General features: G+C 39.4%; 1 protein-coding gene across 10 annotated transcripts in view; it reads left to right on the top strand.

Annotated features, from left to right (window-relative positions):
* LOC149980500 (lysine-specific demethylase 4C-like) overlaps window positions 1–15,045 on the top strand; it is a 54,869-nt gene that overhangs the window by 24,917 nt on the left and 14,907 nt on the right. For all 10 annotated transcript variants that reach the window (XM_090188113.1, XM_090188112.1, XM_090188108.1 and 7 more), the window contains exons 12-17: window positions 55–169; window positions 3,535–3,713; window positions 4,273–4,525; window positions 6,607–6,683; window positions 6,828–6,883; window positions 8,133–8,241. In XM_090188113.1, coding sequence (XP_090044239.1) covers window positions 55–169; window positions 3,535–3,713; window positions 4,273–4,525; window positions 6,607–6,683; window positions 6,828–6,883; window positions 8,133–8,241 — 789 coding nt within the window. The remainder of the gene's footprint in view (window positions 1–54; window positions 170–3,534; window positions 3,714–4,272; window positions 4,526–6,606; window positions 6,684–6,827; window positions 6,884–8,132; window positions 8,242–15,045) is intronic.

Here is a 15,045-nt window from a genome sequence, read left to right as displayed (position 1 = left end):
TACCCTGCTGCACCACACACACACCAATGACATTTGACCCCCTGTCTTTCCCAGTACCCTGCTGCTCCGCTGGCGAAGAGAACCAGTAAGAGCTGGCGTCGCCCTCTGAGGAAGCCCACCGCCCGGGCCGTGCCCTCCACTGTCAAACAACAGGCTGTCAGCGACGACGGTAGGCACTCACACACACACACACTCACACACACTCTCTCTCTCACTCTCTCTCACTCTCTCTCACTCTCTCACTCTCACATACACACAGGGAAGGTTTTTGATGACGGTAGGTTTACCGATGAGTTTAGCCTCAGGAATGCTAGCCACATTCTTTAACATTGTTACCTGGATAGAAGCAACTTCAAACTGTTTTACTTCCTTATGAACGACTCCCACTCTTTAACATTGTTACCTGGATAGAAGCAACTTCAAACTGTTTTACTTCCTTATGAACGACTCCCACTCTTTAACATTGTTACCTGCATAGAAGCAACATCAAACTGTTTTACTTCCTTGTGAACGACTCCCACTCTTTAACATTGTTACCTGGATAGAAGCAACTTCAAACTGTTTTACTTCCTTATGAACGACTCCCACTCTTTAACATTGTTACCTGGATAGAAGCAACATCAAACTGTTTTACTTCCTTGTGAACGACCCTTTTAAGAACAACTGACATTAATATGTCCATTCATTAACTGTCCATTGACAGGTTTTTTTAAACATATTTTTATTGGACATTATATACAGTTCTTGAAATAGATTATTATCTAGAGTAAGCATCCTACAGAAGTCAAGATTACAATATTAAGCCACACCCCCGAAACAGATTATTATATAGAGTAAGCATCCTACAGAAGTCAAGATTACAATATTAAGCCACACCCCCGAAACAGATTATTATATAGAGTAAGCATCCTACAGAAGTCAAGATTACAATATTAAGCCACACCCCCGAAACTAACAAACTAAACCCAACATATGATATTAAAACCCAATATTCCCTGTTAGTCCATTAACAGTGTTAATATGTTATATTTACCCCAACATTCACTGTTAGTCCATTAACAGTGTTAATATGTTATATTTAACCCAACATTCCCTGTTAGTCCATTAACAGTGTTAATATGTTATATTTAACCCAACAGTCCCTGTTAGTCCATTAACAGTGTTAATATGTTATATTTAACCCAACATTCCCTGTTAGTCCATTAACAGTGTTAATATGTTATATTTAACCCAACATTCCCTGTTAGTCCATTAACAGTGTTAATATGTTATATTTAACCCAACATTCCCTGTTAGTCCATTAACAGTGTTAATATGTTATATTTAACCCAACATTCCCTGTTAGTCCATTAACAGTGTTAATATGTTATATTTAACCCAACATTCCCTGTTAGTCCATTAACAGTGTTAATATGTTATATTTAACCCAACATTCCCTGTTAGTCCATTAACAGTGTTAATATGTTATATTTAACCCAACATTCCCTGTTAGTCCATTAACAGTGTTAATATGTTATATTTAACCCAACATTCCCTGTTAGTCCATTAACAGTGTTAATATGTTATATTTACCCCAACATTCCCTGTTAGTCCATTAACAGTGTTAATATGTTATATTTAACCCAACATTCCCTGTTAGTCCATTAACAGTGTTAATATGTTATATTTAACCCAACATTCCCTGTTAGTCCATTAACAGTGTTAATATGTTATATTTAACCCAACATTCCCTGTTAGTCCATTAACAGTGTTAATATGATATATTTAACCCAACATTCCCTGTTAGTCCATTAACAGTGTTAATATGTTATATTTAACCCAACATTCCCTGTTAGTCCATTAACAGTGTTAATATGTTATATTTAACCCAACATTCCCTGTTAGTCCATTAACAGTGTTAATATGTTATGTTTAACCCAACAGTCCCTGTTAGTCCATTAACAGTGTTAATATGTTATATTAAAACCCAACATTCCCTGTTAGTCCATTAACAGTGTTAATATGTTATATTTAACCCAACATTCCCTGTTAGTCCATTAACAGTGTTAATATGTTATGTTTAACCCAACAGTCCCTGTTAGTCCATTAACAGTGTTAATATGTTATATTTAACCCAATATTCCCTGTTAGTCCATTAACAGTGTTAATAAGTTATGTTTAACCCAACATTCCCTGTTAGTCCATTAACAGTGTTAATATTTTATATGTAACCAGGCAAGTCAGTTAAATACGCATTTAGATTTTCAAGGACGACATGAAGTCCCATTCAAACATGATAAAGTACAGCTACCCCAAACGATCTAGAATGACTACCCCAAAACAGCTATAACAAAAGATCCAGAATGACAACCCCAAACAACCCAGAATGACAACCCCAAACAACCCAGAACGACCCAGAATGACAACCCCGAACGACCCAGAATAACAACCCCAAACGACCCAGAACGATAACCCCAAACGACCCAGAACGATAACCCCAAACGACCCAGAATGACGACCCAGAATGACAACCCCAAACGACCCAGAATGACAACCCCAAACAACCCAGAACGACGACCCAGAATGACAACCCCAAACGACCCAGAATGACAATCCCAAACAACCCAGAACGACCCAGAATGACAACCCCGAACGACCCAGAATAACAACCCCAAACGACCCAGAACGATAACCCCAAACGACCCAGAACGATAACCCCAAACGACCCAGAATGACGACCCAGAATGACAACCCCAAACGACCCAGAATGACAACCCCAAACAACCCAGAACGACGACCCAGAATGACAACCCCAAACGACCCAGAATGACAACCCCAAACAACCCAGAACGACCCAGAATGACAACCCCAAACAACCCAGAATGACAACCCCAAACGACCCAGAATGACAACCCCAAACCACCGAGAACGACCCAGAATGACAACCTCAAACAACCCAGAATGACAACCCCAAACAACCCAGAACGACCCAGAATGACACCTGTAAGTCTCTCTGGATAAGAGAGTCTGTTAAATGACTCCCAACTGTCAGTCTCTCTGGATAAGAGAGTCTGCTAAATGACTCCCTACTGTCAGTCTCTCTGGATAAGAGAGTCTGCTAAATGACTCCCTACTGTCAGTCTCTCTGGATAAGAGAGTCTGCTAAATGACTTTCTACTGTCAGTCTCTCTGGATAAGAGAGTCTGCTAAATGACTCACTTACTGTCAGTCTCTCTGGATCAGAGAGTCTGCTAAATGACTCCCTACTGTAAGTCTCTCTGGATAAGAGAGTCTGCTAAATGACTCCCTACTGTCAGTCTCTCTGGATAAGCGAGTCTGCTAAATGACTCACTTACGGTAAGTGTCTCTGGATAAGAGTCTGACTCACTAAACGACTCACTACTGTCAGTCTCTAGAGAAGAGAGTCTGCTAAATGACTCACTAAACGACTCCCATGTAAACTGTTACTAAAAGCATCAGCATCAAGTCTGTTGGTTCAACAGTCGAGTTTCTTTAACTCCGCCACAGATCAGTCCCGTTTTATTTTTTACCCAGAACCCCCGGAAGCGTCTTTGGAGGGGGAGGAGCAGGAGGCTGAGCCATGGGCTAAGCCCCTCCTCTTCCTGTGGCAGAACAGGAAGTGTTACTTCACGGCGGAGAGAGAGTACAACGCTAACGCAGCCAAGATGTTGCCGCACTGCGCTGTCTGCACACTGTTTATGCCCTACTACCAGGTACACACACACGCACACACACAGAGACAGGCACACACACAGAGACAGACACACAGAGACAGACACACACAGAGACAGACACACACAGAGACAGACACACACAGAGACAGACACACACAGAGACAGACACACACAGAGACAGACACACACAGAGACAGACACACACACACACACAGAGACAGACACACACAGAGACAGACACACACAGAGACAGACACACACAGAGACAGACACACACAGAGACAGACAGACACAGAGACAGACAGACACAGAGACAGACAGACACAGAGACAGACAGACACAGAGACAGACACACACACAGAGACAGACACACAGAGACAGACAGACACACACACACACACACACACACACACACAGAGACACACACACACACACAGAGACACACACTGTGTAGGAGGCGACTAGTTTCAGTAACCGTTTTGACAGTCTACTCCTACCACCATGGACAAGCCACGCGACTGTAATCAACACTCCAGCACAGAGCCATATCACTACCTCAAACTCTCCTTCTAATCTGTCTCCGTCCCCCCCCCCCCAGCCTGAGGACAGAGCTGACCGCCTCAAGCCCGTCCCCTCCTCCCCTCTCCCCTCCTCCCCTCCCCCGTCTCCCACCACCTCCAGGACTAGAGGAGGACCAGGGGGTCTGAGGAGGAGCAAGCCCCTGCTACCAGAGATCTGTTTCAGCTACAGGGAGCAGACGTGCCCCCCTACCCCCACCAACGCCCTGCTGCAGGAGGACGGCACCAGCCCGCTGATCTCCTGTCAGGGGTGCTGTCTACAGGTTCACGCTAGTGAGTAGGGAGAGAAGGGGGTGGAGGGAAGGGGGTGGAGGGAATTGGGTGTGCGTGTGTGCTCCATGTTCCGAGCTCTGGTGGAAAAAGTTCACTGAGTACAAAGCATGCGTCTCTGTCTCTCTCTCTGTCTCTCTCTCTGTCTCTCTCTGTGTCTCTCTCTCTGTCTCTCTCTGTGTCTCTCTCTCTCTGTGTCTCTCTCTCTCTGTCTCTCTCTCTCTCTGTCTCTCTCTCTCTCTGTGTCTCTCTCTCTCTGTGTCTCTCTCTCTCTGTCTCTCTCTCTCTCTGTCTCTCTGTCTCTCTCTCTCTCTGTCTCTCTCTCTCTGTCTCTGTCTCTCTCTCTTTGTCTCTGTCTCTCTCTGTCTCTCTCTCTCTCTCTCTCTCTCTCTCTGTCTCTGTCTCTGTCTCTCTCTATCTCGTTACTTGTATTTCTCTCGTCAGCTTGTGCATTGTTTCGTCTCACTACACACATCCTGTACAACTTTTCCTGACAATACCACACACACACACACACAGGAAGATATGGTATGGTGTGTCTGTAATTTGAACCTTTGAAAGGAGTCTGACTGTCTGTTTTGGTTCGATGATGAATAGAAGATGATTGGAGAAGGGAAAGTACACAGAAAACACACAGAAGACACACACGCAGACAGACACTCAGACACACAGACAGACACACACACACACACACACTCAGACACACAGACAGACACACACACAGACAGACACACACACACACTCAGACACACAGACAGACACACACACAGACAGACACACACACACACTCAGACAGACACAGACACACACTCTTTCGTGTCCTGTCTCCATACCATCTGTGCCACAGACTGGTTAGCATAGCCTGTTAGTGAGTGATGCTGATCCAACGTGTCATGTTAATGCAATCCTGTCATTATGAATGTTCTCTTTCTGGCAGTCTGTATTGTATATGGAATGTTCTCTTTCTGGCAGTCTGTATTGAATATGGAATGTTCTCTTTCTGGCAGTCTGTATTGAATATGGAATGTTCTCTTTCTGGCAGTCTGTATTGAATATGGAATGTTCTCTTTCTGACAGTCTGTATTGTAGTGAATATGGAATGTTCTCTTTCTGGCATTCTGTATTGAATATGGAATGTTCTCTTTCTGACAGTCTGTATTGTAGTGAATATGGAATGTTCTCTTTCTGACAGTCTGTATTGTAGTGAATATGGAATGTTCTCTTTCTGGTAGTCTGTATTGTAGTGAATATGGAATGTTCTCTTTCTGGCAGTCTGTATTGTAGTGAATATGGAATGTTCTCTTTCTGGCAGTCTGTATTGAATATGGAATATTCTCTTTCTGGCAGTCTGTATTGTAGTGAATATGGAATATTCTCTTTCTGGCAGTCTGTATTGTAGTGAATATGGAATGTTCTCTTTCTGGCAGTCTGTATTGTAGTGTTCTCTTTCGGCCAGTCTGTATTGTAGTGCATATGGAACGTTCTCTCTCTGGCAGTCTGTATTGTAGTGAATATGGAATGTTCTCTTTCTGGCAGTCTGTATTGTAGTGAATATGGAATGTTCTCTTTCTGGCAGTCTGTATTGTAGTGAATATGGAACGTTCTCTTTCTGGCAGTCTGTATTGTAGTGAATATGGAATGTTCTCTTTCTGGCAGTCTGTATTGAATATGGAACGTTCTCTTTCTGGCAGTCTGTATTGTAGTGAATATGGAACGTTCTCTCTCTGGCAGTCTGTATTGTAGTGTTCTCTTTCTGGCAGTCTGTATTGTAGTGAATATGGAACGTTCTCTTTCTGGCAGTCTGTATTGTAGTGAATATGGAATGTTCTCTTTCTGGAAGTCTGTATTGTAGTGAATATGGAATGTTCTCTTTCTGGCAGTCTGTATTGTAGTGTTCTCTTTCTGGCAGTCTGTATTGTAGTGAATACGGAACATTCTATTTTCAGCAGTTACTATTTCCTCTGACTGAACATGTGGTCTTCCCCATGTAGACTGTGTCAGAGGAGATAGGATCTGTTGCGACGGGATAATGTGTGGTTGCGTTCTGTGTTTTTATGCTCCTGTCCTGTATCGTCACCCGCTAGGTTGCTATGGCGTTGCCGCCGATGATGTCAGAGAGGACTGGTCGTGTGATCGCTGTGCGGACGGAACCTTGACGGCTGTAAGTAGCCAATCAGATTTGTTTCTTCTTTATGACGTCACTCTAATAGATGTTGTTGATTTTGATGAGTCTGTGAATATTTATTCATGATTGAAATGGGTGGATGTAATCTCCCTCTCCCTCTTCTTTCTCTCTCTTTCCCAGGAGTGTTGTCTGTGTAATCTGAGAGGAGGAGCTCTGAAGAGAACTACAGATGACAAGCAAGGACAATTTATTAATGGCCCGTTAGTTATTATGAATGGCCCGTTAGTTATTATGAATGGCCTGTTGGTTATTATGAATGGCCCGTTAGTTATTATGAATGGCCCATTAGGTTTTATGAATGGCCCGTTAGTTATTATGACTGGCCCGTTAGTTATTATGAATGGCCCATTAGGTTTTATGAATGGTCCGTTAGTTATTATGACTGGCCCGTTAGTTATTATGACTGGCCCGTTAGTTATTATGAATGGCCCGTTAGTTATTATGAATGGCCCATTCATTATTATGAATGGCCCATTCGTTATTATGAATGGCCCATTCGTTATTATGAATGGCCCGTTCGTTATTATGAATGGCCCGTTCGTTATTATGAATGGCCCGTTCGTTATTATGAATGGCCCGTTCGTTATTATGAATGGCCCGTTCGTTATTATGAATGGCCCGTTAGGTTTTATGAATGGTCCGTTAGTTATTATGACTGGCCCGTTAATTATTATGACTGGCCCCTTAGTTATCATGAATGGCCCATTAGTTCCAGTAGATTGGTTTTTGTGTCGTTACTGTGGTAAAGGTCTGACTGTCTTTGTGTCGTTAATACGGTAAAGGTCTGACTGTCTTTGTGTCGTTAATACGGTAAAGGTCTGACTGTCTTTGTGTCGTTAATACGGTAAAGGTCTGACTGTCTTTGTCGTTAATACGGTAAAGGTCTGACTGTCTTTGTGTCGTTAATACGGTAAAGGTCTGACTGTCTTTGTTCTTTGTGTCGTTAATACGGTAAAGGTCTGACTGTCTTTGTGTCGTTAATACGGTAAAGGTCTGACTGTCTTTGTGTCGTTATTACGGTAAAGGTCTGACTGTCTTTGTGTCGTTATTACGGTAAAGGTCTGACTGTCTTTGTGTCGTTATTACGGTAAAGGTCTGACTGTCTTTGTGTCGTTATTACGGTAAAGGTCTGACTGTCTTTGTGTCGTTATTACGGTAAAGGTCTGACTGTCTTTGTGTCGTTATTACGGTAAAGGTCTGACTGTCTTTGTGTCGTTATTACGGTAAAGGTCTGACTGTCTTTGTGTCGTTATTACGGTAAAGGTCTGACTGTCTTTGTGTCGTTATTACGGTAAAGGTCTGACTGTCTTTTTTTAGACACTTTTGCTATTTTTTCTATCTGTGCCTTTTTGAAGTTTCAATCCTTCTTGACTGTAATGTGATTTTGGGATAAAATAATGAAAGTGTGTGTTTGTGTGTGTGTAGGTGGGCCCACGTGATGTGTGCAGTAGCTCTGTCAGAGGTCTGGTTCAGGGATGAAGTCAGGAGGAGTCCCATTGATATCAGCAGGATACCCATGCAGAGATACAAACTGGTGAGAACACACACACACACACACACACACACACACACACACACACACACAGAGGAATTCCCAGGTCCTAGTAGAATAGTTATAATTAAGTGTTCAGTGGTAATTAAACCATGTGCCCCAATCAACAGTGGATAATGAGCTCCTGTGTGAGAGAGAATGGGTGTGCATGTGTCTACGTCTGTGTGTGTGTGTGGGATTTCAGTGATGAGTAGGGAGAGACTGAGGGTGGCGCTGACACACCTCTCTCTCCATGCAGTCGTTCGTTCATTCTTTCTTTCAGTTTGCTGACATTGGACCCCCCCCCCCCCCCCCCGCAACCCTACACATTCATAATTTAGACACACGCACACACACACACACACACACACACACACACAGATAAACCCGTTGTCCTCAGCAGTGCAGCAACACATGTATAATTTACTGTGTGGAGGTTGTTTAGGCAAGGCTCCACACAGCCTGCAGGCTGGGCCCAAATACACTCGGAGGGGGGGAGAGAGGAGAGGAGGAGGGGAGAGAGGAGGAGAGAGAGGGGAGGGGGAGAGGGAGAGAGGAGGGGGGAGAGGGGAGGGGGAGAGGAGAGGAGAGAGAGGAGGGGAGGGGAGGGGGAGAGAGGAGAGAAGGGAGAGAGGGGAGGGGGAGAGGAGAGGAGAAAGTGGGTTACACACGTCCCAATAATCTCTACTTCCTCCTGGGTGGTAGTGGCGAGGAGAGAGGAGAGGAGAGGAGGAAGTGGGTTACACACGTCCCAATAATCTCTACTTCCTCCTGGGTGGTAGTGGCGTTTGGCGCCGAACATTTTCGAGGCCTTCCTCTTGGCAGACGGTGTCTTGTTGTTGCCAGTTTCCTGCAAATTTCACTCCTTTTGCCATAATTTATGTTGTGAGTTACTCAAACAGAACTAGATGAAGGGTGGTGCCCCGTGACGGTTTGGGGAACGTTAGATTCTTCCGACTGTCTAGTTTTTTGGAGGGGCGGTCCGTTGCTGCTAAATGAACGTAGGGGAAACACTGCATATGGAAGGGGAAGGGGGGGAGATACCTAACCCAACCCCTCTGAATGGGGGGGGGGGGGGGGGATACCTTGTCAGTTGTCCAACTGAATGTATTCAACTGAAACGTGTCTTCCCCATTTAACCCAACCCCTCTGAACCGGAGGGCTGCCTTAATTGACATCCACGTCATCGGAGAACAGTGGGTTAACTGCCTTGTTCAGGGGCAGAATGACACATTTTTTACCTTGTCAGCTCAGGGATTCGACCCAGCAACCTTTGCGGTTACTGGCCCAACACTCTAACCACTAGACTACCTGCCTCCTCTAACCACTAGGCTACCTGCCTCCTCTAACCACCAGACTACCTGCCTCCTCTAACCACTAGGCTACCTGCCTCCTCTAACCACTAGACTACCTGCCTCCTCTAACCACTAGACTACCTGCCTCCTCTAACCACCAGGCTACCTGCCTCCTCTAACCACCAGGCTACCTGCCTCCTCTAACCACTAGGCTACCTGCCTCCTCTAACCACTAGGCTACCTGCCTCCTCTAACCACTAGGCTACCTGCCTCCTCTAACCACTAGGCTACCTGCCTCCTCTAACCACTAGGCTACCTGCCTCCTCTAACCACTAGGCTACCTGCCTCCTCTAACCACTAGACTACCTGCCTCCTCTAACCACTAGACTACCTGCCTCCTCTAGCCACCAGGCTACCCGCCTCCTCTAACCACTAGGCTACCTGCCTCCTCTAACCACTAGGCTACCTGCCTCCTCTAACCACCAGGCTACCTGCCTCCTCTAACCACCAGGCTACCTGCCTCCTCTAACCACTAGGCTACCTGCCGCCTCTAACCACTAGGCAGGTAGCCTATTTAGTATACTATGTTAACTAACTATAGGGTTAAATCTGTTGATATTTAGTCTACTATGTTAACTAACTATAGTCTACTATGTTAACTAACTATAGTCTACTATGTTAACTAACTATAGTCTTCTATGTTAACTAACTATAGGGTTAAATCTGTTGATATTTAGTCTTCTATGTTAACTAACTATAGGGTTAAATCTGTTGATGATATTTAGTCTACTATGTTAACTAACTATAGTCAACTATGTTAACTAACTATAGTCTACTATGTTAACTAACTATAGTCTACTATGTTAACTAACTATATGGTTAAATCTGATGATGATATTTAGTCTACTATGTTAACTAACTATAGTCTACTATGTTAACTAACTATAGTCAACTATGTTAACTAACTATAGTCTACTATGTTAACTAACTATATGGTTAAATCTGATGATGATATTTAGTCTTCTATGTTAACTAACTATAGGGTTAAATCTGTTGATGATATTTAGTCTTCTATGTTAACTAACTATAGTCTACTATGTTAACTAACTATAGTCAACTATGTTAACTAACTATAGTCTACTATGTTAACTAACTATAGTCTACTATGTTAACTAACTATATGGTTAAATCTGATGATGATATTTAGTCTTCTATGTTAACTAACTATAGGGTTAAATCTGTTGATGATATTTAGTCTTCTATGTTAACTAACTATAGTCTACTATGTTAACTAACTATAGTCTACTATGTTAACTAACTATAGTCTACTATGTTAACTAACTTTAAATCTGTTGATGATATTTAGTCTTCTATGTTAACTAACTATATGGTTAAATCTGTTGATGATATTTAGTCTTCTATGTTAACTAACTATAGTCTACTATGTTAACTAACTATAGTCTACTATGTTAACTAACTATAGTCTACTATGTTAACTAACTATAGTCTACTATGTTAACTAACTATAGTCTACTATGTTAACTAACTTTAAATCTGTTGATGATATTTAGTCTACTATGTTAACTAACTATAGTCTACTATGTTAACTAACTATAGTCTACTATGTTAACTAACTATAGTCTACTATGTTAACTAACTTTAAATCTGTTGATGATATTTAGTCTTCTATGTTAACTAACTATATGGTTAAATCTGATGATGATATTTAGTCTACTATGTTAACTAACTATAGTCTACTATGTTAACTAACTATAGGGTTAAATCTGTTGATGATATTTAGTCTTCTATGTTAACTAACTATAGTCTACTATGTTAACTAACTATAGTCTACTATGTTAACTAACTATAGTCTACTATGTTAACTAACTATAGTCTACTATGTTAACTAACTATAGGGTTAAATCTGTTGATGATATTTAGTCTTCTATGTTAACTAACTATAGTCTACTATGTTAACTAACTATAGTCTACTATGTTAACTAACTATAGTCTACTATGTTAACTAACTATAGTCTTCTATGTTAACTAACTATAGTCTACTATGTTAACTAACTATATGGTTAAATCTGATGATGATATTTAGTCTTCTATGTTAACTAACTATAGTCAACTATGTTAACTAACTATAGTCTACTATGTTAACTAACTATAGTCTACTATGTTAACTAACTATATGGTTAAATCTGATGATGATATTTAGTCTTCTATGTTAACTAACTATAGGGTTAAATCTGTTGATGATATTTAGTCTTCTATGTTAACTAACTATAGTCTACTATGTTAACTAACTATAGTCTACTATGTTAACTAACTATAGTCTACTATGTTAACTAACTTTAAATCTGTTGATGATATTTAGTCTTCTATGTTAACTAACTATATGGTTAAATCTGTTGATGATATTTAGTCTTCTATGTTAACTAACTATGGGGCGGCAGGGTAGCCTAGTGGTTAGAGCGTTGGACTAGTAACCGGAAGGTTGTGAGTTCAAACCCCCGAGCTGACAAGGTACAAATCTGTCGTTCTGCCCCTGAACAGGCAGTTAACCCACTGTTCCCAGGCCGTCATTGAAAATAAGAATTTGTTCTTAACTGACTTGCCTGGTTAAATAAAGGTAAAATAAAAATAAATAAAAAAATTTTAAAAAAAAACTAATGTTAATCTGCTATGTTAACTAACTATAGTCTACTATGTTAACTAACTATAGTCTACTATAGTCTACTATGTTAACTAACTTTAAATCTGTTGATGATATTTAGTCTACTATGTTAACTAACTATAGTCTACTATGTTAACTAACTATAGTCTACTATGTTAACTAACTATAGTCTACTATGTTAACTAACTTTAAATCTGTTGATGATATTTAGTCTTCTATGTTAACTAACTATATGGTTAAATCTGTTGATGATATTTAGTCTACTATGTTAACTAACTATAGTCTACTATGTTAACTAACTATAGTCTTCTATGTTAACTAACTATATGGTTAAATCTGATGATGATATTTAGTCTACTATGTTAACTAACTATAGTCTACTATGTTAACTAACTATAGGGTTAAATCTGTTGATGATATTTAGTCTTCTATGTTAACTAACTATAGTCTACTATGTTAACTAACTATAGTCTACTATGTTAACTAACTATAGTCTACTATGTTAACTAACTATAGTCTACTATGTTAACTAACTATAGGGTTAAATCTGTTGATGATATTTAGTCTTCTATGTTAACTAACTATAGTCTACTATGTTAACTAACTATAGTCTACTATGTTAACTAACTATAGTCTACTATGTTAACTAACTATAGTCTACTATGTTAACTAACTATAGGGTTAAATCTGTTGATGATATTTAGTCTTCTATGTTAACTAACTATAGTCTACTATGTTAACTAACTATAGTCTACTATGTTAACTAACTATAGTCTACTATGTTAACTAACTATAGTCTACTATGTTAACTAACTATAGGGTTAAATCTGTTGATGATATTTAGTCTACTATGTTAACTAACTATAGTCTACTATGTTAACTAACTATAGTCTACTATGTTAACTAACTATAGTCTACTATGTTAACTAACTTTAAATCTGTTGATGATATTTAGTCTTCTATGTTAACTAACTATATGGTTAAATCTGATGATGATATTTAGTCTACTATGTTAACTAACTATAGTCTACTATGTTAACTAACTATAGGGTTACATCTGTTGATGATATTTAGTCTTCTATGTTAACTAACTATAGTCTACTATGTTAACTAACTATAGTCTACTATGTTAACTAACTATAGGGTTAAATCTGTTGATGATATTTAGTCTTCTATGTTAACTAACTATAGGGTTAAATCTGTTGATGATATTTAGTCTTCTATGTTAACTAACTATAGTCTACTATGTTAACTAACTATAGTCTACTATGTTAACTAACTATAGGGTTAAATCTGTTGATGATATTTAGTCTTCTATGTTAACTAACTATAGTCTACTATGTTAACTAACTATAGTCTACTATGTTAACTAACTATAGTCTACTATGTTAACTAACTATAGTCTACTATGTTAACTAACTATAGGGTTAAATCTGTTGATGATATTTAGTCTTCTATGTTAACTAACTATAGTCTACTATGTTAACTAACTATAGTCAACTATGTTAACTAACTATAGTCTACTATGTTAACTAACTATAGGGTTAAATCTGTTGATATTTAGTCTTCTATGTTAACTAACTATAGTCTACTATGTTAACTAACTATAGTCTTCTATGTTAACTAACTATAGTCTACTATGTTAACTAACTATAGTCTACTATGTTAACTAACTATAGGGTTAAATCTGTTGATGATATTTAGTCTTCTATGTTAACTAACTATAGGGTTAAATCTGTTGATGATATTTAGTCTTCTATGTTAACTAACTATAGTCTACTATGTTAACTAACTATAGTCTACTATGTTAACTAACTATAGTCTATTATGTTAACTAACTATAGTCTACTATGTTAACTAACTATAGTCTACTATGTTAACTAACTATAGTCTTCTATGTTAACTAACTATAGTCTACTATGTTAACTAACTATAGTCTACTATGTTAACTAACTATAGTCTACTATGTTAACTAACTATAGTCTTCTATGTTAACTAACTATAGTCTTCTATGTTAACTAACTATAGGGTTAAATCTGTTGATGATATTTAGTCTTCTATGTTAACTAACTATAGGGTCACATCTGTCATGGAGGGTGGTCATATCTCCTGCTGTATAGAGATGTTTAGTTTATATGAATGTTTCATTTACATATGCATTAGCATAGTGAATTCAGTTGAGTTGATTTAGTCAGTTGAGTTGATTCTCTGTTGAAGAGTTGATTTCATTTGAGTTGATTCTCTGTAGAAGAGTTGATTTCAGTCAGTTGAGTTGATTCTCTGTAGAAGAGTTGATTTCAGTCAGTTTAGTTGATTCTCTGTAGAAGAGTTGATTCTCTGTAGAAGAGTTGATTTCAGTCAGTTGTTGATTCTCTGTAGAAGAGTTGATTTCAGTCAGTTGAGTTGATTCTCTGTAGAAGAGTTGATTTCAGTCAGTTGAGTTGATTCTCTGTAGAAGAGTTGATTTCAGTCAGTTGTTGATTCTCTGTAGAAGAGTTGATTTCAGTCAGTTGAGTTGATTCTCTGTAGAAGAGTTGATTTCAGTCAGTGGAGTTGATTCTCTGTAGAAGAGTTGATTTCAGTCAGTTGAGTTGATTCTCTGTAGAAGAGTTGATTTCAGTCAGTTGAGTTGATTCTCTGTAGAAGAGTTGATTTCAGTCAGTGGAGTTGATTCTCTGTAGAAGAGTTGATTTCAGTCAGTTGAGTTGATTCTCTGTTGAAGAGTTGATTTCATTTGAGTTGATTCTCTGTAGAAGAGTTGATTTCAGTCAGTTGAGTTGATTCTCTGTAGAAGAGTTGATTTCAGTCAGTTTAGTTGATTCTCTGTAGAAG

This window comes from Oncorhynchus mykiss, chromosome 10 (genome assembly GCF_057628025.1).
Source record: "Oncorhynchus mykiss isolate SJ-2025 chromosome 10, ASM5762802v1, whole genome shotgun sequence".
Classification (NCBI taxonomy): Eukaryota; Metazoa; Chordata; class Actinopteri; order Salmoniformes; family Salmonidae; genus Oncorhynchus; species Oncorhynchus mykiss.
Note: the sequence above shows the minus strand (reverse complement) of the source record. Positions and strands in the feature narration are given on the sequence as shown.